This window comes from Anguilla rostrata, chromosome 8 (genome assembly GCF_018555375.3).
Source record: "Anguilla rostrata isolate EN2019 chromosome 8, ASM1855537v3, whole genome shotgun sequence".
Lineage (NCBI taxonomy): Eukaryota > Metazoa > Chordata > Actinopteri > Anguilliformes > Anguillidae > Anguilla > Anguilla rostrata.
In genome coordinates, this window is record NC_057940.1 from 53,820,664 (window position 1) to 53,843,737 (window position 23,074).

Below are 23,074 nucleotides of genomic sequence, written 5' to 3' on the forward strand. Positions count from 1 at the left end.
CAGAAAGCTGCTAATAGCCTATGTTTGCAGGAATGACTGCCAGCACAGTGCTCGGTTTCGTTTCTTTAAGTTTCGTCTTTGAACGAATGAGCCCCGCTGTTGTCAGCTACGTTCACCACAGTCCCGACAGATCCCGACGACGGAGCACCGGAGTCCTCTTAGAACATCATGCTGCGCCCTTTCAAGATCTGCGGCTGGTAAGTAGCCTACAGACTTCGCCACGTGTCCTAACTTCCTTGCCCGTTGCAATGACAAGTAAATGGCTGGGATATTTATTTCACGAAACGTCATTATTAGACCAGTTGTAGATTGCTATTTTCCCATACATTTTATAAAGATAATATGTGATTGCATAATTCAATTTAATTAGCCTATATTTTAACTAAATTTCTTTTTAAGTCCCGCATGATATACGTCCTTCTTTCCTCGTTAGTCTGTTTACTTACATTTATTTCGTAAAATACTGTGGTATTGTGATAAACTGAAACATTCACGGTTTGCTTAAGGTGCATAATCCTGTTTTCAACGATAGTTTCCATGTCACCACACTGGCTAAATAGGTATAAGCACGGTAGAAGTTTTTTCAGATTTTATTATTTTTTTTAATAGTCAATTTTTCAGCCCTATTCTATTGATGACCTTCGCTTAGCAAAATACAAACAGTTGATGCTGGTTTCACTTTCGTTTCTTCTGCTGCTGCCTAGCTTCAAGGAAAACAAAACCTAAGCAAATCGGGGGTGTGGCGTATCAGATGTCCTCTCGTCCTATCGCGTATTTTTGGATTACCGATACATATCTTACCCCGAAGGCGTTCTTAAGCACGCAAGCGATGCATTTGGGAGGCAACCGCAAAAGCAGAACGCGTCAGCTTCTTTGGCATCACGTGTATTTAACAGATGCTCTTACGCAGAGTGACCTAGAAATGTTGGCGATCGTAAGTGCGTCCACTCGTATGAGCAATAGTTGAATCATATTACGAATCAAAAACAGGTACATCAGTGTGTTAGCCAGCCCAGTGTCTCAAATGTGTCTACAGCCCCGCCATATGGAATTATCTGGGGCTGACGGTATCTGGGTGTAAGCACGTCTAATACCTGTTTTCCTAGGGTCTCTGTGCAATGTGTTCTCCTCCACTGTCTCATTCACCTTTCAGGTGAGTTGATTTCTGTACATTGCTATCCTGATATGGCTAGTTGGAATGCAAGTGTGTAGAAGACGGTAGATATGATCACACACATGATTGCCACATTCATAGAACGTCTTTTAATTTTTCGATATCTGTTTTCACATTAGCATAAAATGACATTTCCAAATGGAAGTGGGTGTGTTTTATATCTACACTACATGACCAAAAGTATCAGGACACCCCTTGGTTTTTCATGGTTTGGGCTAGGCCCCTTAGTTCCAGTGAGGCAAATCTATGCTAGACAGTTTGGGGAAGGCCCTTTCTTGTTTCATGACAATGCTCCCGGGCACACAGCAAGGTCCATATAGATATGGTTTTGTTGAAAACGACGTGGAAGCGTTTGACTGGCCTGCACATAGCCCTGACCTCAACCCCATCCTTCACCTTTGGGATCAGTTGGAAAGCCAAATGCGAGACAGGCCTAATCGCCCAATCAGTGCTGACCTCACTAATGCTCTAATGGCTGAATGGAAGCAAATCCCTGCAGCAATGCTCCAACATCTAGTATAAATCCAAATGGTAGCCCCATACCCTGAAGTAATGACCTCAATGCTATGAACCTTTTTAGTTGGGCTTTTACATAGTTTATTTCAAATTTATTATTTTACTTATTTTACTGTCATTACCTTTTATTTATTTATGTATTTTATTTTTAGATGTATTTTTACCTCACTTTTATTTACCTTATTTTACATGTATTACCTATTATTGAACTTTTTTATTACTACTATTGTTTTATAGCTAGAATTCTTGTTATTAATGATGTGATTATTATTTTTATTTTATATTTATTTGTTATTATGTTGTTGCAGCTCTTTTTTGGATCTTTTTATCTTTATTATGTGAAGCACTTTGTATTGCTATCTTGCACAAAATTATAAATAATTTGTGATTTGATTTGATCTAACCACTGGGACAGGCATCCAGGGATATCATTTAATCCCGAATTCTGTCTGCCCACTTGCAGTCTCCGAACTCTCCGAACTCTCCGTGTTCTACTATGTGGGTGACCAGGCCATGCTCCCCTGCAACTGGACGTCCTGCGTAGGGGCGGTCCGAAGCTCCTCAAGCCCCTACCTGTGGTGGGAGACTCCCATGGAGAGCGTGTTCGAGCTCCAGGGGGGCCTCTGTTTCGAGGGGCCTGACTACAAGGGGCGGGTGGAGGTGAAGCCGCGAAGTTTCGAGGAGGGCGACTGCTCCCTGCTCCTCCGGGAGGTTCGGTTCTCCGACGCGGGGCCGTACGAAAGCTTCATCAGCGTGGGGAAGAGGAGGAGGTTCATCCGGAGCGTGGAGCTGAACGTGAGGGGTAAGGGGGGGAGGGGCGTGGCCGATTTCGTAAAGCCGGACGGTCGGATTTGGGGTGATCTCAGGGCGCTGTCAGTCGCTGAGATGGTTTGAACCGATGGTGTTAGCTTCTCTTTCTTCTCGTGTTAGGCAAAGCAAGTGTAGGCATCTAATCGGTTTCCTTGTCTTACCTATCGTTTGTTGTGGGCAGTCCACGCACACGTTTGTCCTAACACCGGTGGTTTGCCTCTGTAATATGACATTCATATGTTAAGGGGCGACATAGCTCAGGAGGTAAGACCGATTGTCTGGCAGTCGGAGGGTTGCCGGTTCAAACCCCGCCCTGGGCGTGTTGAAGTGTCCTTGAACAAGACACCTAACCCCTAACTGCTCTGGCGAATGAGAGGCATCAATTGTAAAGCGCTTTGGATAAAAGCGCTATATAAATGCAGTCCATTTACCATTTACCATTAATCCTGATGGATAAAAGTACAAGCAAAACACCCCCACAGTAATTTGACATCTCCCTCCCAATTTCTGAGTTTGTTCTGTCCCGCTCCCTCTCCTAGATCACAAGTCCAAGGAAACCGTGGTTGAAGGACAACAGCTTAAGCTGAAGCTCCACACCACCCAGGCAGCCACCGTGGTCTTCCAGAGGAACAGGGAGGCGGGGGCAAACGTTATCTGGCAAAGGGGGGGCGGGGGCAGCAGACAGGGGCATCTGACGGAAGGGGAGAGGGAGCTGATCCTTTCGGCAGTGACGCTGGAGGATTCGGGGACCTACAGAGTTTTGGATCCCGACGGGCTGGCCGTCAGCACTGTTCACCTCACAGTGGAAGGTGAGAGGCCAGAATTGCAGAGCCAGAACATTCCGGAGAAAGTTTAACCAAGCTCTATGAAATCATTTTTAAGTGCAGGTACGATATTCAGGTTGACCAGTTCTCAAAAGTATTAAGCTCAGTATTCAGTATTTTAGAACTTATAAACATATTTACAAAAAATCTGATTCTCTATCAGTCATTTATATAGATTGTTTATCAGTGCATTATATTTATTTGGCTGACGCTTTTATCTAAAGTGATGTACAGTAAGTGCATACCGAAGGTCATTGGAACAACTACAAAACACAGGTCCGATAAGGTACAATACTAGTTTTTTAACAGCTATACATAGCCATGAACACATTAAGTCCAGTTCACACAGTAAACATTACTCTCTGACCTAACGTATGCTAAATCAGACTAGGAGGCATGACAAGCTACAACATCAAGATAACAATACAAAGTACAATATAGTTGCTGGATGGAGGTAAATGTAACACGAAAGTGACACAGGAAGTACATGTGTAGCATGAAACACAGGGATTTAAGTGATAAAAATGATCCCAGATTGGGAGTGCCCCTCAGAGTGGTGATGGTTAGTTAGTCCAGGTATAGTCTGTAGAGATGAGTCTTCAGATCACGACGGAAGATGGGCAATGACTGAGAGGTTCATAAAGTTACAGGGGGTTTGCTCCGCCACTGTCATTCAGTTTCACTGTAGTGTATTCTTCCTCCTTCCTATTTCACTCATTATTTTACCTCCTTGGTTCAGAAAATAAGCTGAAATCAGGTGGTGTAGCTGAAATATGGTGGCGTAGAAAATACTTGGAGTTGAGTAGCCCTGCTCCAGCACACAGACACTAACAACAACAGGCAGAAACAGAAACCTACCATTCTAATGAGGTCTTCTCTCAAAAAATGTGAAATTCTCTGTCTTTTCAGAAGCTCTGAATAAGCTGCCCGTCCCTGAGGGAAGAAAGGATGGGGCATATAATGAAGGTGAGTGCAATTTTGTGAGGTGAAACTTTAAAAAAAACACTGATTTTAATGTGCTGTATTCAAGTAAATTTACGCAAGAATAGTTCATTATAGACCAGCAAAGAAACTGTGAACGTAGTGCGTTTGTTTATCAAGGGTCACCGTGCCCATCGATTGGTCAGAATGGTATTATATGCATATCCAATTATCATATGCATATCAGTTATTTAACTGCCTATAACTGATTAAACAGTGTTTTTCGTCATTACTTGTGTCACTGTGATGGCAAGTTAGTGTTATACATTTCTGCACAACTATTAAAGTCGGACTGAAATTGCTTGGCTTATATTTTCTACTACCCTTGGTGGTAAAATAGGCAGTGTCGGCTGTATTATCAAATCATTTACAATTTATAATTTTTTGTTTTGAATTATAGAAATTGGTGTTTTAAAAATCACTGCGCCACCTACTGTGCTTTTTTCACTTTTTTTAAATTGCCGCTTCCTGACGTCAGGAAGCAGTCTCACTTGCATGCAGCCTATCACAGCGTGTATTTGCTTATGATTGACATTGAGGGCTAGGCTGCATTTGCCACTGTCAAGTCTGGCAAACATGGCACCTTGCAAGCGGGACTGTTGTGTTGAAGGACGCACAGATACTCACTACACACAATCCCGAAGGACATCTACTGAAGTGTAGCCTGTCACCCTATTATTTTATCTTGATGGCTGTCTGACACTCACAGTCAACATTTTTCCACCATCCGCACTTTTATTTTTTTCCCGCCATCGTAATTTCAGTTTTCCCGAGTTCATTGTAGTAGCCTACTGGGAGGGAATGCTGACTTCAGCTGTTTACTTTTCTGTCATTTTAAAATGTATTTTTTAAATAACTTTGCAGTTCATTGGTAAACGAAGTAAAGTGGAAAAAAAGGTGAAGTGAAGCTGGCCCACTCGCTGTCACTCAAAACGCAAGGAGTACGCCCTCGACCCCGCCCACGCAGCATCCGGCCTCCATAGTAACATGATAGTAACATTTTTGTGTTATGTCCAAAACTATAAATTTTTGTCATTAAAAAAAAAAAACATTTTAAAAACAATTTTGCAATGGTATAGAATATAAATAATGATACAGTATTTCAAATCTCAGTCCGACTTTAAGAAATATAACCAAATAAATATAACTGGCCACATTTTGCATTCGTAAGGCCTAGGAAGCCTATCTTGGGTGTCCAACCAATCGCATTCCTTGGAATTTTATTGCATCGAACTTGTTAACTTGGTAGTTTGCTTCAGGCTCCTAGTGGTAAGATTCATATGAAGGAACAGTTATACAGGAACGTGGTGATGTGTGGTATTGAACATACTGGAATGTTGAATGTGTGTTCTTGTTAAATCACCACATAACTGGGCAGGACCAGCACATTCATTTTCACTCTAATTTTTTTCCTTAGATGCCAGAGATGTTCAGTCAAGCGCAATCCGAACAAGTGGCACATCCCTGATTATGAGCTCCCTCCTGTTCATCATCTACCACATTCATTTCCTTAGTGGATTCTCACGCACGTAATCAAGATACACTGTCTAATCCCTATTTAAGTTAAAAGGCAAGCAACTAATTCAGAATGCTGCAGCTCGTCTGGTCTTCAGCCTCCTCAGACACTCCCACGTCACTCCCCACGTCACTCCCCTGCTCACTACCCTCCACTGGCTGCCTGTTATAGCTCGCATCAAATTTAAAACATTGGTCTTAGCATACCAGGCAGTCAAGGGATCAGCCCCAGCATACCTCCACAAGATATTCAAACCGTACATGCCAGCCAGATCCCTCCGTTCTGCACCTGCCTGGCACCTCCCCCTCTTCGCACCTGCACTTCCAGAACACGTCTCCTGTCTGTTCTGGCCCCATGATGGTGGAATGACCTCCCCATGGAGATCAGAACAGCTGAGACACTGACCCATTTCAAGTGACGACTGAAGACTCATCTCTTCAGGCTGCACCTCTCCCCATCCCTCCCTACCCCCCTGTAAATGACTGTAAGCTTAGGGTTGTAACTCTGGATAAGAGCGTCTGCCAAATGCCTGTAATGTAATGTATGTCGGTGCACTGGAGTAATAGCTGCTAAAAATTGAGCTTTGCAGTCTATTTCTTGACAGGTAGTATATATCCATCTTCCTGTATTCTTAGAAATATCCACAGGCTTGCATGGATAGTGGATTAAGGTGTGGGACATGTTCAATTAATGCTGAACGCCTGTTATTACCTCTAACCACAGTGAACTTCCTGGTAAGTAAACACAAGCAGATGGTCGAGGAGAAGCAGGCCTGCAGACGTAAGGGCGCTAGCTAAAGCTGAATATGTCGGAACTGAAATTATCAACTGAAATTAGATGTTGGGCGATTTGCTGGCCTTTCAGGAACCAAGGGACACCTGTCATCTTACTCTCCACCACACCAATTAACCAGCTATAATCATCAATATAATAGCCAACAGCAATCCACAGGGGTGTGCAGACAGACAATATTATCTGTACCTACAAAATGATCGATTTCTGTACATGCAAGGGTGTTTGGTGGTGTATTTACCTACTGGTAGATCTTTTCTTGACAAAATAAACTTTAATGATCATATCAGCAGAGTGCAGTGGAAATCTCTAACATGGAACACATATATACCTCCAAGCAATTTAAGAAATAAAAAAAAATGAAGTGATGAGTAGGCCAGCTGAATTTTATTTAATCAGAAGCAGCACAGGGGACGTAAAGACTAACGACTCAAACGGGACAGGGGACCTGACGACTCGCTCCAGCGGGATCTCAGGGCCCCCGGATCCAGGGCCCGAACTTCAGTCTCTTCAAAAGCAGCTTCAGTGTCTCCAGGCCCAGCGAGCTGACCCAGGAAACTGACCGGCGTCTCCCCCCGAGACCGAGCGGACAGTGCGAAAACTCTCGCCACAATGCCGCAATTATTAAAAACAATAAGCATTTTACAGCAAGCGCAGCACTGAAATAAAATAAACAAAAACCCCAGCTCTGCTACCAGCCTGTTATATATGTACATTCATATGAGATTACACACTTATTTCATAAGCAAATGCCTTTTGATTTAATAAAGGATTACAACAGTTATTCCAACCAATGAACTTGGAATTCACACTTACGGGGGAAGAGGATGTACAACTGCCACTCAACTCAACCTTCTGCTCAATCTTTGTCCAAATGCATGTGCTACTCTCATAAATTGTGTCACCAGGGCAGTTTCCCCCCACTCCAGAGTAAGATAGTGGCATTTTCATGCCCTGAAAAAAACCTTTCATGTAGGGGGGGAAGAACAAATTACGATTAAAAAATGAATGCTCTGAAGGGCATCTTGCAATCAGGTTTTGCATTTATGGCGTGATGTATTTTTAGCTATCGTAGCCAAACCAATATTTGCACAGACATCAACTGACTCAGATGTTTGGAGTGTTTTTCACATCTCACTTAAATCAATGGGATATTCTTACACTGTCACCTATGAGCCTTGACCTATGACCTTCATTATAATTACAGTATCGATAATTCCCCATTAAATCTCTTGGTCAGAAAGGCATAGAATAGAGAGATAAAGAGGAAAGGAAAGGAGAGATGAGGGAGGTAGGAACAGAGAGATGAAGGGAAGGTGAAAAGAGGAACGTAGAATAAACTGGAAAGTCTCTCAGTGATGATGGTTGGTTTTCCCTAACCCCGAAGTGGGAGGAGATACAGTGAGCTGTCAATCACAGGCATCGAACCAATGAAAAGCTGCCTCGGGGAAGCTCTGCCTTTCATGGAGCCTCATTTTCCCGCCACTACCCTCCCCCTTCTGTTCAGTCATTGTTCCGTCCACTTCCTTCCTCATTCCACCCCTCCCTCCTTCCCTTTCATCCCCTGTACATTGGCATCCGACCCCCCCACTCTCACCCCCCCCCCACAGGTTCCCTCCACAAGGACACAAGAAAAAAAACTAGAGGAACCACATGGTCTCAACATAAGAGAGCCAACAGGAGAGTTCATAGAACACATTTATGAGCATTAATCCAATACTCAACAAAGCAAAGGTCTAGAGCCAAAGCCAGCTGCTGTGATTGGTGGAGTCAGTGTCATGTGACCGGTGAGGCCATACAGATCGACTTCGCTTCCTCCTCTGTCCTCCTTTCTCTCCCTGGCTCCTCCCCTTCCTGGATGGTCAAGCCCCTCCCCCTGCCCCTCCCCTTCTTTCCCAGGCCACGCCCACCCTCCTCAAAAGTTGGGCTTGTGCTTCTTGACCTCGACCATGAGGTGGTGCAGGTTGATGAGCTCGGAGCGCACGGCCAGGCTGCGGAACGTGGGCTGGGAGAGGACCTTGTGGAAGCCGTGGTAGTACTGGATCAGCTGCGTCAGCGCCCCCTGGAGGACGAGGCGGGGAGAGGCGCGTACGCAGTTCAGTGTGCTGAAAGGCTAAATTCGTTACTCTGAATGAATAAACACGCTAATTTATGCGACAGATACATCTGACTTGTGCAGCTGCACACGAGGACAAAACAACGAAGCGCTAAAATGCTTCAGGACTCATTTCCACTGTGGTTCTGATATTTAACCTTCCAGAAGCATCTCTCCATAAGAGCTAAGAGAGCGAGAGCAAGACAGAGAGGGAGCAAGAGAGAGAATGAGAGAGAGCAAGAGGGAGTGAGAGGGAGTGTGATGGAGACAGAAAGCGCAAGAGGGAGAGAGAGAGGGAGGGAGCACGAGAGTGAGAGGGAGAGTGATGGAGAGAGAGAGCGAGAGGGAGAGTGCGGCGATGAAAGAGTGCCCCACCTGTATGATGCCCGTGCCGTTTTTGAAGTTGGTGAAGGACCTCATGACGTCCTGACTCAGAGCCTCAACGGACTGCTTCCATGTGCTGGAGAAGCCCCGGACCAGCTGGGTGATCCGAGCTGGGGGGGGGGAGGAAAAGAGAGGGGGGGGAGGGAGCGAGAGAGAGGGAGGGAGAGAGAGAGAGAGTAGGAGAAGAGGACAGGGGCAGATGGAATAGAGAGAGCAGAGAGGTAGAGGGAGGAGAGAGAGGAAGAGGGGGGAAAAAGTGACAGAGAAAGGGAAAGATGGAGGAAGAGTGGGTGGTTGGGCAAACGAGGGAGACAGAAGGAACAGGTAAATTTACTTAATGGAACAAAACTGTTAGGTCTTTAGAAAAGTGTGTGTTCAGTGAACATGGTGATGATAACCCCACCCCCTGCCTCTACAGCAGCCAATGACAAGGACCAGGGTGATGATAACCCCACCCCCTGCTTCTACAGCAGCTAATGAGAGGGGTCAGGGAGATAGCTCCTCCCCCTGCCTCACTCCTTTACCTTCATCGTTCTTCAGCCTGTCCAGCTGCCCTTTCTCCATCAGCGCCTCGCTCTCCTTCACGAAGGCAATCATTCCACCAAAGGGAGAAGAGAGAATCTCCTCAATAAACTCCTGAAAGAGAGAGGGAGGGAGGGAACGAGAGAGAGTCAGAGAGAGGGGAGACAGGAGGGGGAGATAAAGAGAGGGAGGGAAGAGTATGGAAAAAAGAGAGAGAGAGAGAGAGAGAACAGGCCAAGAGCAAAGACCAGGAGAGATCAACATCAGGAAGCTGAAGTGAGTATTTAGGCATACATCACAGGAGAAACCCAGCTTGTGTGCGTGTGTGTATGTGTGTGCGTGTGTGTGCGTGTGAGACAGGCTCTGTCTGTCTGAGCTCCATGGCAGGAAGCAGGGTCATATTTAACCCTTTCAGTCCAGCGGCCCCGCACCTCCTCACCTGCGTCCGAGCCAGGAGCAGCTGCTGGAAGCCCTCCACTTCCTTACTGTCATCTGCTGCTCTCTCCTGAGACAGGGAGAGAGGGAGGGAGAGAGATGGGGAAAGAGGGAGGACGGGGACAGAAAGAGAGACGGAGAGGGGGGAGAGAGAGGGAGTGCAGGGGAGATAGAAAAGGGGGGAGAGGGGAGGAGAGAGAGCGAGAGAGAGGGAGGGGGGGAGAGGGACAGAGAGAGATACTGTGATCAGGCACTTTACCAAACAGGTTCATACACAGTCAGTCAGTCAGTCAGTCAATCTATCAGTTTGTCAGTCAGTCAGTCAGGCGGGCAGGCAGACAGTCAGTCAGTCAGTCAGTCTATCAGTTTGTCAGTCAGTCAGTCTTCAGACCAGCTCTCTGGGGCTCAGGCAGTGCACAGAGCGTGCTCACACTCTCCCGAGTCCGTCTGTCCGTCTGTCTCACCATCAGCACGCTCAGCATCATGTCATAGTTGTTGATGAGGAAGATCAGCTGATCCTTCCTGGAAGGGAACTCTGCTGCCATCTTCAGGACAAAGTTCTCCACTTCAGCCTAAAACACACGTGCGCACACACACAGGCACAATGCATTTGAGTCACTCCTGATTAACTCCTCATTAATTAACTAACTCAGGATATTTACACTTAGCATCTGGTAAATGATTAAATGCAAACTAATAAATTTCAGTCAGTCAAGTCGGTGTGTCAAATCTAATCTGATAAAAACATTAAGGCCATGCACCATATGTATGTACCATACCAATCATGCTAATTTGCTTTACTGTCCTGTAGCTGCTGCAGTTGTGAATCTGAAATGTGTCCTTTGTTTCATTGGCAGCTTTCTGCAGGTGCGTACCTGTGTGGTAAGTGTGCTGCAGGTGTGTAACTGTGTGGTCAGTGTGATGCAGGTGTGTAAGTGTGTGGTACGTGTGCTGCAGGTGTGTAACTGTGTGGTCAGTGTGATGCAGGTGTGTAAGTGTGTGCGTGCAGACCTGTAGCTGGCCCAGCAGGGCATTGGTCCTCTGGTTGGGGAATGTCTGGTTGATGCTGACGATAGCTGAGGAGAACTCGGCATAACGACGCGTGATCTGGAACAGGACAAGCACAGCAATGAAGTTACTGCAGTGATCACTGCGCAGTTACCACGGAGATCGCTGCGCAGTTACCACAGAGAACACTGCGCAGTTACCACAGAGATCACTGCACAGTTACCACGGAGATCACTGCACAGTTACCACAGAGATATGTTCAGTTTGTATGTTATCTATTTGTATGTCTGTAAGTTTATCAATGAATGAGTGTTTGTATGTGTGTGTGTGTGTGTGTAGTGTACGTGTGTGCATGTGCATGTGTGTGCATGTGTGTGTGTGTGTGTGTGTGTGTGAGTGTGTACTGACATAGTGGGGTCTGGTGTCCAGCAGGCCCAGTTTCTGAGGGTCAGTGTTGCGAATGCTCTGGATGTTCATCTCCAGGATCAGCTCAAACCTGGGCCACAGCAGCTCCAGAACAGCCTCCCAGTACCTGAGAGAGAACACAGACATGCGCATTCACCCACGCATCAGCTAACTGGGGGATCAGTCAGTGATGAGTATCCTCTAACTGGGGGATGAGTCAGGGTTGAGTATCCTCTAACTGGGGGAACAGTCAGTGATGAGTATCCTCTAACTGCGGGATGAGTCAATGTTGAGTATCCTCTAACTGAGGGATCAGTCAGTGTTGAGTATCCTCTGAGGGATCAGTCAGTGATGAGTACCCTCTAACTGGGGAATGAGTCAGTGATGAGTATCGTCAGATGAATCAGTCAGTGATGAGTATCGTCTGATGAATCAGTCAGTGATGAGTGTCCTCTAACTGGGGGATGAGTCAGTGATGAGTGTCCTCTAACTGGGGGATGAGTCAGTGATGAGTGTCCTCTAACTGGGGGATGAGTCAGTGATGAGTGTCCTCTGCAGGATCAGTTGGTGTTTAATATCTGCTGAGGGCTGGGGCTGTGCTGATTATATCTTTCAGGTGTGGTTTAGGCTGTGTGTGGAGTGCCGTTGCCGGGGTAACGCTGACTTGTCGAGGGCAGGGATGTTCCTCTTGGCGGTGATGGCTCTGAAGCGCAGGATGATGTGAATGCAGAGGAAGACCGCGATGCTGTCGTAGCAGTCAGACACATAGGTGGACATGCTCTTCTGCAGGCCCACAGAGAGAGGAGGAAGAGGAGGGAAGGAGGGAGAGACAGAGAAAGAGGGTGGGGGGAGGGACAGAAAAAAATGGAGTTAACATAAAGGCACATTGGAAGTTACTGTCAGAGACGTTTTCTCTGTTCATCACCACCATCATCATCACCGTCTTCCATCTGACCTTAAGCCCTTTGAAGAGTAGGTTTTTTCGAACGTTTTTATAAAATTCTAAATCAGTGTTCTAGAACTCTGTTTCTTTCAGTCGCCAGTAGTGATTGTGACATCAGCATTAGAATGTTCAGCTAAGAACATTCTAATCACATGCTTGTGATCTCACACCTTGAAGGCCTAAAAAGGAAGCTATCTGCACACTACCACTGCCGAGATTGTTCAAGCTGTTCACTGCCAGTCATCCGTGGCTAAGAGGCCTACAGCCCTCCTGGGGTGCGTCACATGACCTGATGACCAGCGAGAGAGAGAGGGGAGGACACTGACCAGGAACATGCTGAGGGTCTTTCCCATGATGCAGTTGAAGAGGTCCAGCGCGGAGTTCCCGGCCACCATGAAGAAGTCGCAGAGGAAGAGGTACTCCCTGCAGCCGTTGTCCAATAGGGCGTAGTGCTGGCTGCGAAACAGCGTCTCGTAGGGGTACTGAGAGGGGGAGACACACACGGGGACGCTAGTGCTGTGTGTGTGTGTGTGTGTGTGTGTGTGTGTGTGAGAGAGAGGGTGTGTGTCTGTGACTGTGTGTGTGTGTGTGAGAGAGGGGGTGTGTCTGTGACTGTGTGTGCGTGAGTGTGTGAGTGTGTGTGTGTGTGTGTGTGTGAGAGGATGTGTGTGTGTGTGTGTGCGTGAGTGTGTGAGTGTGTGTGTGTGTGTGCGCGTGTGTGTATAGTCCTTACCCTGCAGTCTCCTCTTTGTGCAGTGTGAGGAATGAGGATGGGTCCCTCCAGCTCTGAAGGGCTCAACACTGCCCCCCTCTGGCCCACAGTGAAGATGGTGTTCCTGCTCTTCAGTGATGGCTTGCTGAAAAAACCTGCTTGCGCGGTCAAGGACAACAAACCCTCCACACAACCGCAAAACTGCGGTCCACGTCAATACCACTGCTACACAACCTCATAACAGACTCCACCCCCAACCTGGGTCAAATAAATATCGGAAATACTCGAACCCGGAAGACACAATTTAAAAAGAAACATCTACTTTCACCAATACACGGAAGAGACCTTTTAACCAGAAGACCACTGACAATTTCAAAAGAAATGTTTACTTTCACAAAAAAAAAACAAATTCCATATGATCGCTGACATTTTTTGTAAGTAGCAAGCAACCATGAAAGTTCTCAAATCAGTAGGCATGCATGTATAAAGAGATCAAACATTCAAATAATTATTTGACCCAGCTCTGCAACTATCAAGTATAGTACATAACGTGCAGTGAAAAAATCAGTTGAAACATCGTGGAGCTGATTATCACAATGTTAAAAAACAGGAGGACTGGTGTGTGTGTGTGTGGGAGAAAAGATTGCTGGCTTGGGCTCTGGTGAAGGATATCTTTCTTGGCTGTGTCCTCAACCCCCATCAGATCATCTTTGTCAGCCACCTCCTCGTACTAGCGAAGGCAGAGGGACAAACAGATATATTAGCGGTGCAGGCAACATTAACACCTACCTATGTTTGGGCAGGAATAAGAAAATTAAGATACGACAGTTGTGGAGATCAATTTAGATTCCAGTAATTAATCAGTTGTACAATATGTATAGAACATTATGGCCATTTTTCGATTAATTCCCTGTACTGGCTGAATTGCAGTGGAATTGCCCCCAAACCTTGCCTCCATCCTCCCAACTCTCCACCCCTCCACACACCCCCCCCCCCTCCCCCACCCCCCACCCCTCACCTGCACTTTGAGCAGTCTCCCACTGTACGATTTGAAATAGCTGTAGTAGATTTTGCTCATGGTGTCCACATACTCATCCCGAACCTCTTTGGCCACCTGCCTCTCGTTTGCCAGCAAGAACTGGTAGAAGAACCTGTGGAGAGAGGGTCAAAAAAAGAACTCACGTTTCATTTTCTAATACGCTGCAAACCCAGAAGGTCTCAGTACAAAAATAAAAAATTAGCTAAACCCTGTGTAGAGAAGGTTTGGGACGTTTTCTTCAAAATTCCAAGTCGGCGTTCTAGAACTTTGTTGCTTTCAATCACCGATAGTGATTGTGACATCGGCATTAGAATGTTCAGTTAAGAGCGTTCTAAGCGCACGTTTGTGACCTCACACCTTAAAGAGGGTCAGCGTAGGGTCGGAGTTACCTGTACTTGAGTAGAGTGTTCTGTGGGATCTGGTAGTTGGTCATGGGCTTTCGAAAGGAGTAGATCTTCTGCAGGATGAACTCCCGGATCTTTGAGACGGCCTGCGAGGCGAATGCACAAAGAGCACGGCAGCATTAGCGAACTGTTCTGTCAGCCAATGACGGTGCGTGCCTGATGGGGGTCCAGAATATCGCCCGTCACCTGAACTTCGCGCCCTACTGCGGCCATCTCGCTCAGCCTTCCATCTGCTTGTCTAAGCCTTTATCAGCTCTCCATCTCTCCCCCTCTCCATCCCTCTCTCACACTCTACCCATCCATATCGTTTATCACATTACCTCATCCAACCCCATTCAGCCTGTACACATTTCTTTCCTTGCGTCCCTCTCTCCTCCTTCATCCCTCACTCCATCCCTCCCTTTTAAGAAGGATGAAAAGACGCTGGGCTGCTCCATGCGCTAACAACTCTGTGCGGACAACTGCGCAATTGTGAAATTTACCTTTCCTCCCTCACTTCCCCCCCACTCTCTCTCCCTCCCTCTCCCCCCCCCAGGACCTTGATTTTGAGCCGGTCCACGATGTCCTGGATGTCGGAGCAGGCCAGGGTCTCCCGGAAGCTCAGCTCCTTGGCGAAGTTGATCTTGTTGTTGAGCTCGTGCAGCTGCTCCAGGAACTCCTGCTCCGTCACGGGGCTCTCCAGGATCACCCTGCGGACGGGCCGAGCGCAGAGCTGAGCACAACCGCGCGACCGGCCCTTAGGAATAACGGGCCCTTAGGAATGAACACGATGCCAAAAGACCATCATACACCCCTGCCCTATGCGCATTTGTGTGCATGCACCGTACCCACACACACACACACACACACACACACACACTCTGACCCTCACGCACACTCACACGCACTACACACACACACACACACATACACTTACACACACACAATGCACACACACTTTGACCCTCACACACGCACTGCACACACACACACACACACACACACACACACACACACTCCTTACGAGATCATGGCGCCGGGCACCACCAGCTCGTCCACCAGCTGGCTGAGGTGGCAGCGGACGGCCTGGCGGTTCTTCAGCCGCACGTTCATGCTGACGGACTGCTGCTGCAGCGTCTGGATCTCGCTGCTGATGGAGGAGAGGTCGCTCTGGAAACCGCTCAGCATGCCCTCCATCCGCTGGGTGGACACACACACACACACACACAGGTGAGCGCATACAGGGAGCCATGGCAAGGCCGTCACTGGGACCCAAAAACATCAGTAGTCATGGACACGGCATTAGTTGTCATGGACACAGTATTAGTAGTCACGGATGCAGCATTAGTTGTCATGGACACAGAATTAGAAGTCACGGATGCAGGATTAGTAGTCATGACAGTCATCAGAAGTAGACTGCAGCCAGGCCCCTCACCTCCAGTATGGAGTCACAGGCAGTGATCTGGTTATGCAGGGAGGCGATGTTCTGGCTCTCCTTGATATCTGACACAGGAAGAGTCAAGGGAAGAACTGAGGAGATGGGACCAGAAAGCGTCCAATGAGAGATCATCACGCAGTGCTATCACAGCATTGCCCACGTTGACTGTCTGATGCTGCGTTCCAGATACCGTGCAAACTTGTAAAAATTACGACCTTCCTGACCAGGAAGGATACACTGGAAAGGCCGGTTAACTCGCAATTACAAATGGAAAAGTGAGGTGTCATTTCACAGCACCGAGTTGCTGAATAGGAAAAACTGAAAAGTCATTCAAAATGGCTGAAATGTTGGCAAACACAATAATGGCTTACAACATCCATGCATTATCTCTACTTATCCGGGGTGGGGTCACGGGGGTGTTGGAGCCTATCCCAGCATGCATTGGGCGAAAGGCAGGAACACACCGTGGACAGGTTGCCAATCTACTGGAGGGCATACACATCGTTCACTCACACACTCATAACTATGGGCAATTTAGAGTCTCCAATTAGCCTACCTGCATGCCTTTGGACTGTGCGGGGAAACCGGAGTAACCAGAGGAAACCCACGCGGAAAGGAGAACATCCAAACCCCAGGCCAGATTCGAACCCAGGACCTTCTTGGTGTGAGGCGACGGTGCTACCACCACTGCACGATTGTGCCGCCCTTACTTACGCCCTAGCGCAGTTAACTCTTAAATAAGCTTTTATAATATTTTACTGTACCCAACGAACAGTGTATGTGACAAAGTAGCTTTTCGTTCTTAGAAAGCGTCAAGAGCTAGTGGCAGCTTCTCGCCAGCCGCCGTGGTACTAACGGTTGCTACAAGCTATCCACTAGCTACGAGCTAACCACAAGCCACAAGCTAACCAATAGCTACGAGGTAACCACAAGCTACAAGCTAACCACTAGCTATGAGTTAACCACTAGCTACAAGCTAACCACTGGCACGCTCCGAGCTAATACCTCCGAGCTCTCACGTCGGAGCTACAAGCTGCCAAGTTCATACTGAACGCAGCACGAGGCTTAGTTTGAACGGACAGGATACAGTCTTTGATGGAGGCTTGCTCAATACGCTGCAGCTCCGTCTCCACCTGCTTGGAGTACTGCCTGAGATCCACGCCCTGAGAGAGAGAGAGAGAGAGAGAGAGAGAGAGAGAGAGAGAGAGAGAGAGAGAGAGAGAGAGAGAGAGAGAGAGAGAGAGAGAGAGAGAGAGAGAGAGAGAGAGAGAGAGAGAGAGAGAGAGAGAGAGAGAGGAAAAAACATGGCAGCTGACAGCTATACACACTGCTGTTTCTTACAAAGAGGACAAACATTCCCAAATGACAGGTGAAAAATGGCACGCTTTATATACAGGACACAAATAAAGTTTAAGTTAAGCTGTGATGAAGGAATTAGGCCTAATATCGTACTATCAGTGAGATCTGTATAATTAGAGTTTACACAATTACACTCTTAGTATGCTCAAGTCTACAATTTTTCACATGGGGGATGTTTTGTGTGGTCCCTGCAGATGAGGAGACCATGCAATTAATCAGCATCCTCTTTGTCAGAATCATATGTGGCAAAAAACATACACTTTGTCCCACTCCCTCCAATCTGCAGGCATATATACTAAGGTGAACTTTTCAGTTGTCTGTGCTGTCAATCAGTCCTGTTGTTCAGTTAAACTGGCAGCTGGTCTCACCGTTTTCAAAGCCTCTTTCACCAGATCGTCCTCAAGGTTCGCCTGGATGTGAACTGAAAGCACAGAATACAGACTGACGTGCCGCACAAAAAACTCGACAAAACAACACAAAGACATAATTAAAGGGGAAACAGACACTGAATCGGGAGCACAGTAACTTACTGTCGACTTCGTCTAAGATAAACTCATCCGTGGTTATGTCCAGGTCTCCCAAGTTCAGAGCAGGCATCTGGTCCGACTCGTTCTTGATCTGCAAAAGTTCACCCGGATAGAACAGGTGCAATGGTTGCGTTATGAGAAGAAAATTGACTTAGCTCATATAAAAACAATAGTACTATTTAAAATGAAACGGGAGCAAATTTAACCGCGAGCATAGCCTGTACCAGGGAACGGCCACAGCCAGGTGGCTCGCTATCAATATTCCAAACTGGGACGCAAGAGCGGAGAGACAGTTTACAACCTGAGTTAACCAGCCAGCTAACTGTTACTGTTTAACTGTATGACCATTGGACAAAATGCACTATGAAATGAATAATGTCACTTGCAAAATGACAGCACTATCAGTAGTCTGCTATTACAGCAAAACAGCTAAAAAGCATTAGCGTTAGCTAACTTGCTAAGTTCGTTAACAGGCAGCTACAGTCGATCAAGAATGTTCTGCGAGACCTAAACATAAGCACCACCTAATGGTACTGTTCTTAAAATATATATCACTCGTAGCTACCGGTCCGGTATGCCATTAATTACCTCGTCTTGTAAATATGCCATCGTAGAATTGACAGCTGTATTTACATCAGAGCCTACAGATTCGGTGACCACCACCTCCGCCATAGCTGCCAATGACAGAAAACTACAATTCCGACGCCTTCACCAACACCTGCCCTAATCGGAGTAAAATAAATGAAAAGTGTATTGATATTATCATAAACCTAAATTTAATATAGACAAGAGGAAATCACTAGTTATCGGATATAAATTCTGTTATTTTCATACACTTTTGATTTATTGCTTTTAATATCAAATCGAGTCGTATTTCTACAACACAGAGCAATTTTCTAGACGGACACATTTCTGCCAACGGAATGACTTCCGCTTGCAAATACGGGAAACTTATATACTCTCGCGAGAACTGCGAGTATTCCTCTTTGCGTTGGAAGCTGCTTCCAAGATGGTGAGTGAGACCATTAGAACCGTGTATGCAAACGTGAAAATCCAGTTTCATCGTCATTATGTAGAGGCCTGGGATTCGTCTAAGATTGATATAATATGCTTAAAGCCTCATTCTTTCGTTACACGCCATTATTGTGTGGATTGGGTATATACTATTCCCCAAACAATTGTGAAAGCTAACCCTGTGCTAGTAATGCTATCCTATGTTGCATCGAACCACGTTCAAACTGATTTTCAGCACAGAGCTTTATCCAAAATTATTCATTGCTGTGGCCAACTCAAGAGTGGTCAGGTCAAGTCAAACCGACTCCTGTAAAAATGTTTTTATTGTGCGGTGGTGAACAGGGCATTGATTCGTCCTTAGTTTTTGATCAACTGGCCGTCTGATTTGCAATCCAATACCGACCGTGTCAGTCCCTATGCCGGTTAGTAACTTAGCAGTTGTATTTTTCCTACCTGGAACGGGCATTTAACCTATTCGTCTCTTTTTACCTTAGTCTCTCGTAATTCCCGAGAAGTTTCAGCACATTCTGCGTGTTCTCAACACGAACATCGACGGGAGGAGGAAGATCGCCTTCGCTATCACCGCCATCAAGGTGAGAACTTCTGGGGAGTAGCATAGCATTACAGAAGGGAAGTAACCGGAGTCTTGCATGCTTGTGGCGATTATCACGCAATAAATGACTACCAGTAAGTCACCATTTTTGCCCGTTTAATTTGCTTGCTGTATTTGTTGTTACTACTAGCTGTAATGTGGTCTGTATTCAGTAATATCGTTTATCTACTGCCATGAACGTAGTTATGAACAACTCTAGGGTTGCCAGAGGATGCAAGTGCTGGTTTCCCCACATAACCTTGGTACTGTTTCAGAGGATGTGACCTCTTATCACTAGAAGGCGTGCAGAGTCCTTTATAAATGTGAGGCCCATGACCGGAGCTAATGTAAATCTGCGATTTATTTCGTGTTTGCAGGGGGTCGGCAGACGTTACGCCCATGTCGTGCTCAGGAAGGCCGATATCGACCTCAACAAGAGAGCAGGGGAACTGACTGATGACGAGGTGAGCTCAGCAGGTGTTTGCAATGATCTCTAGTTACCTTCCCAGGGAGCTCTGCTGCACAGGGTTCTGTAGGAAGAATAAATCTGACTCTTAACCATATGAAGTGTATGCTTCCCCCCCCCCCCCCCCCCCATGTTTTCATAATTCTAAGTCACTGTTCTAGAACTCCATTGCATTCAGTTGCCGGTAGTGATTGTTACATCAGCATTGGAATGCTCAGTTAAGAACATGCTAGTTGCACATAGAAAAAAAAAAAAAACATTCCTGAACTAGCTGTAAGAGCAGAAATGAAATTGAAGGGAAGTATAGTGCAGTTTAGAAGGGCAGGGTGGTGCATCTGGAGCTCCAGGCTGCGTCAAGGCATGGGCAGGGGAGGAATAGGCCTGTAGCGGTCTGCGTCCACGGGGGATGACCCTTCTGTTTCTCTCCCTCAGGTGGAGAGAGTGGTGACCATCATGCAGAACCCGCGGCAGTACAAAATCCCTGACTGGTTCCTGAACAGGCAGAAGGACGTGAAGGATGGCAAATACAGCCAGGTGGGTCGGCGTCACCTGCAGAGGTGTCTGCAGACCGCGGAATAACCGCCTGCCAGTCGGTAGTTTAAAATCGCGGTCACGTTCGGGTGCTCCTTTAAAAAGAAAAAGGCCGGTCCGTTTCGCCGCTGTCACTAGCTTAGCCGATTTCCTTTTTTGAGCGGTAAATAAAGGTGTGCTTCATCCCTGTCCTCCGTTCCAGGTTCTCGCCAACGGCCTGGACAACAAGCTGAGAGAGGATCTGGAGAGGCTGAAGAAGATCCGGGCTCACCGCGGTCTCCGGCACTTCTGGGGGTGAGCATTTGCTTTAAAATAAGGTTTATTTTTTTAATCATGGAGCTCCAGGCCAGGGGGTGGAGTTTTATGGCAAAAGGGGGAGTGGCTATTCTGCACATGATTGTGCCACTGAAGATGTAATCTCGGGAAATGCCCAAACCCGACCGCTGTACAGAATCCAGGCACTCTGTGTCTAAATCGAACAAATGTGCCTGAATTCACAGATACTAGCAGGCAAGAACATCAGAGAGATTCTTTGCACAAGGTTCTTGGGCTCTCCCTGAACATTAATGAGATAGCAGGGCTTCATGTTAGGCCTAACGAGTTGTCTCGCTAGCGGCCATTTGAATACTGTGCTGAATACTTTAATGGTGATCTCGGGGTGAGATGCTGTGATCGTTAACTTACAGCTTTGTGTCCATTAACTACGCCGGTATGTTTCCTTGCTTCAGTCCCAACCAAAAAATAGAGATTTGATTACTGGCCTGTAAGGCTTCTGTGGGCGTAAAACTGTCCTGTGTGTTGAGCTGGTAGTGATCTTCCCCCTCAGTGTTGAGCTGGCAGTGTTCTTCCCCCAGTGTTGAGCCAGCAGTGTTATTTTCCCTCAGTGTTGAACCAGCAGTGTTCTCCCTCAGTTTTGAGCCAGCAATGTTATTTTCCCTCAGTGTTGAGCCAGCAGTGTTCCTCAGTGTTGAGCCAGCAGTGTTCTTCTCCCTGTGTTGTGCCAGCAGTGTTCTTCTCCCTCAGTGTTGAGCCAGCAGTGTTCCTCAGTGTTGAGCCAGCAGTGTTCTTCTCCCTGTGTTGAGTCAGCAGTGTTCTTCTCTCTGTTGTGCCAGCAGTGTTCTTCCCCCTCAGTGTTGAGCCTGCAGTGTTCCTCAGTGTTGTGCCAGCAGTGTTCCTTAGTGTTGAGCCAGCAGTGTTCCTTAGTGTTGATCCAGCAGTGTTCTTCAGTGTTGAGCCAGCAGTGTTCTTCTCCCTGTGTTGAGTCAGCAGTGTTCTTCCCCCTCAGTGTTGAGCCAGCAGTGTTCCTCAGTGTTGAGCCAGCAGTGTTCCTCAGTGTTGAGCCAGCAGTGTTCCTCAGTGTTGTGCCAGCAGTGTTCTTCCCCCTCAGTGTTCAGCCAGCAGTGTTCTTCCCCCTCAGTGTTCAGCCAGCAGTGTTCTTCATTGTTGAGCCAGCAGTGTTCTTCTCCCTGTGTTGAGTCAGCAGTGTTCTTCCCCCTCAGTGTTGGGCCAGCAGTGTTCTTCAGTGTTGAGCTGGCAGTGTTCTTCTCCCTCAGTGTTGAGCCTGCAGTGTTCTTCCCCCTCAGTGTTGAGCCAGCAGTGTTCTTCCTCCTCAGTGTTGAGCCAGCAGTGTTCTTCAGTGTTGAGCCGGCAGTGTTCTTCCCCCTCAGTGTTGAGCCAGCAGTGTTCTTCCCCCAATTGTCCACCCTCACCTCAAAGCACCGTTTCCCAGAGATTTCCTGTGGATCCATAGTAGTGTCAGACCCATTGTGAACGAGTAGCGTTTTTTGGGTAAAATGTCCTGCGCAAGCGTCCAGGATGTAATGTTTTAAAAACTGCGTAGCGTGTAAGCACATGATTTTACAGAAATGAATGTGTGAAACTTTCTGAGCCTCTGTACGGTGTGTGAAGTGTGTTTGTGCTGCGTTCCACATTGGTGTTACTGTCTGTATGTGATTCAATCAAGGCTGTGATGTAACCTCTCTCATTTGGAGACTTATCTTTCTGCAGTTTTGGCCATGTTTGAACCCATTACTCCCTGCACTCGTTCACTCCCGTTCTCTCTCTCTTTCAGTCTTCGCGTGCGCGGTCAGCACACCAAGACCACCGGTCGCCGTGGTCGCACCGTGGGTGTGTCCAAGAAGAAGTAGGCGGTCCCCCTTCACCCAAACGTCAATAAAATGTAGTTTTTCCCAACCTCTGTGGCCTTGCGTTTCTGTACTGGCAGGGGAGGGGGGGAAGCTGTCACTCATTTCAAGGGGGGTGGTTCAGAGGTTCCAGAATGGAACCGCACACCGAATCACCCAGCAGCACCTATTTGTAACAACCACCACCACATTCTTAGTGTGCGTGCACACGTGCAAGTGTGTCGGTGTAAGGTTGTTAGTGGGTGTGTATGTGAGAGATAGATCAGAGAACCTTGTGGAAGTAGACTGAGCATCCCATGGCACTTTTTTTTTTTGAAAGAGCAGCATTTTACCCCTGGTTTCTCAGTGTAACAGTTTAGTTCATGAATTTGAAAAATGTCCATCATTTTCTGAGCATTTTGTCTTAACCCTCAATTTGTATCCTGAACTTATCAACCTCACCCAGTCCCTTTTTGCATTTCCCT

The 23,074-nt window shown here is 47.0% G+C and overlaps 3 protein-coding genes across 5 annotated transcripts; 2 read left to right on the forward strand and 1 right to left on the reverse strand.

The window, feature by feature from the left end:
- The first annotated feature begins 15 nt into the window (after window positions 1-15).
- Window positions 16-6,899, forward strand: igldcp (Ig-like domain-containing protein). 2 transcript variants are annotated; one of them, XM_064348892.1, is made up of 6 exons: window positions 16-197; window positions 1,107-1,153; window positions 2,154-2,492; window positions 3,040-3,309; window positions 4,234-4,290; window positions 5,723-6,899. In XM_064348892.1, the coding sequence occupies exons 1-6, from the start codon at window positions 169-171 to the stop codon at window positions 5,836-5,838; spliced, it is 858 nt and encodes a 285-aa protein (XP_064204962.1). In that variant the 5' UTR covers window positions 16-168; the 3' UTR covers window positions 5,839-6,899. The 2 variants fall into 2 exon arrangements, with proteins under 2 accessions (XP_064204962.1, XP_064204963.1); XM_064348893.1 differs by having other exon boundaries at window positions 2,163-2,492.
- A 79-nt stretch (window positions 6,900-6,978) lies between these two features.
- On the reverse strand, window positions 6,979-18,691 carry vps52 (VPS52 subunit of GARP complex). Its single transcript, XM_064348887.1, has 20 exons — window positions 18,452-18,691; window positions 17,867-17,954; window positions 17,705-17,757; window positions 17,065-17,140; window positions 15,975-16,042; window positions 15,564-15,739; window positions 15,099-15,249; window positions 14,546-14,646; window positions 14,136-14,268; window positions 13,790-13,847; window positions 13,139-13,272; window positions 12,732-12,887; window positions 12,127-12,245; window positions 11,466-11,589; window positions 11,061-11,156; window positions 10,514-10,621; window positions 10,054-10,119; window positions 9,617-9,728; window positions 9,084-9,202; window positions 6,979-8,675 (listed from the first exon to the last, which is right to left on the reverse strand). Exons 1-20 carry the CDS (start codon window positions 18,533-18,535, stop codon window positions 8,529-8,531), a joined length of 2,169 nt encoding a protein of 722 aa, XP_064204957.1. The 5' UTR covers window positions 18,536-18,691; the 3' UTR covers window positions 6,979-8,528.
- A 28-nt stretch (window positions 18,692-18,719) lies between these two features.
- On the forward strand, window positions 18,720-22,659 carry rps18 (ribosomal protein S18). Of its 2 annotated transcripts, none has more exons than XM_064348896.1 (6): window positions 18,720-18,875; window positions 19,372-19,470; window positions 19,847-19,933; window positions 20,368-20,469; window positions 20,669-20,760; window positions 22,538-22,659. In XM_064348896.1, the coding sequence occupies exons 1-6, from the start codon at window positions 18,873-18,875 to the stop codon at window positions 22,611-22,613; spliced, it is 459 nt and encodes a 152-aa protein (XP_064204966.1). In that variant the 5' UTR covers window positions 18,720-18,872; the 3' UTR covers window positions 22,614-22,659. The 2 variants fall into 2 exon arrangements, with proteins under 2 accessions (XP_064204966.1, XP_064204965.1); XM_064348895.1 differs by lacking the exon at window positions 18,720-18,875 and adding an exon at window positions 19,277-19,299.
- The last annotated feature ends 415 nt before the right edge of the window (window positions 22,660-23,074 follow it).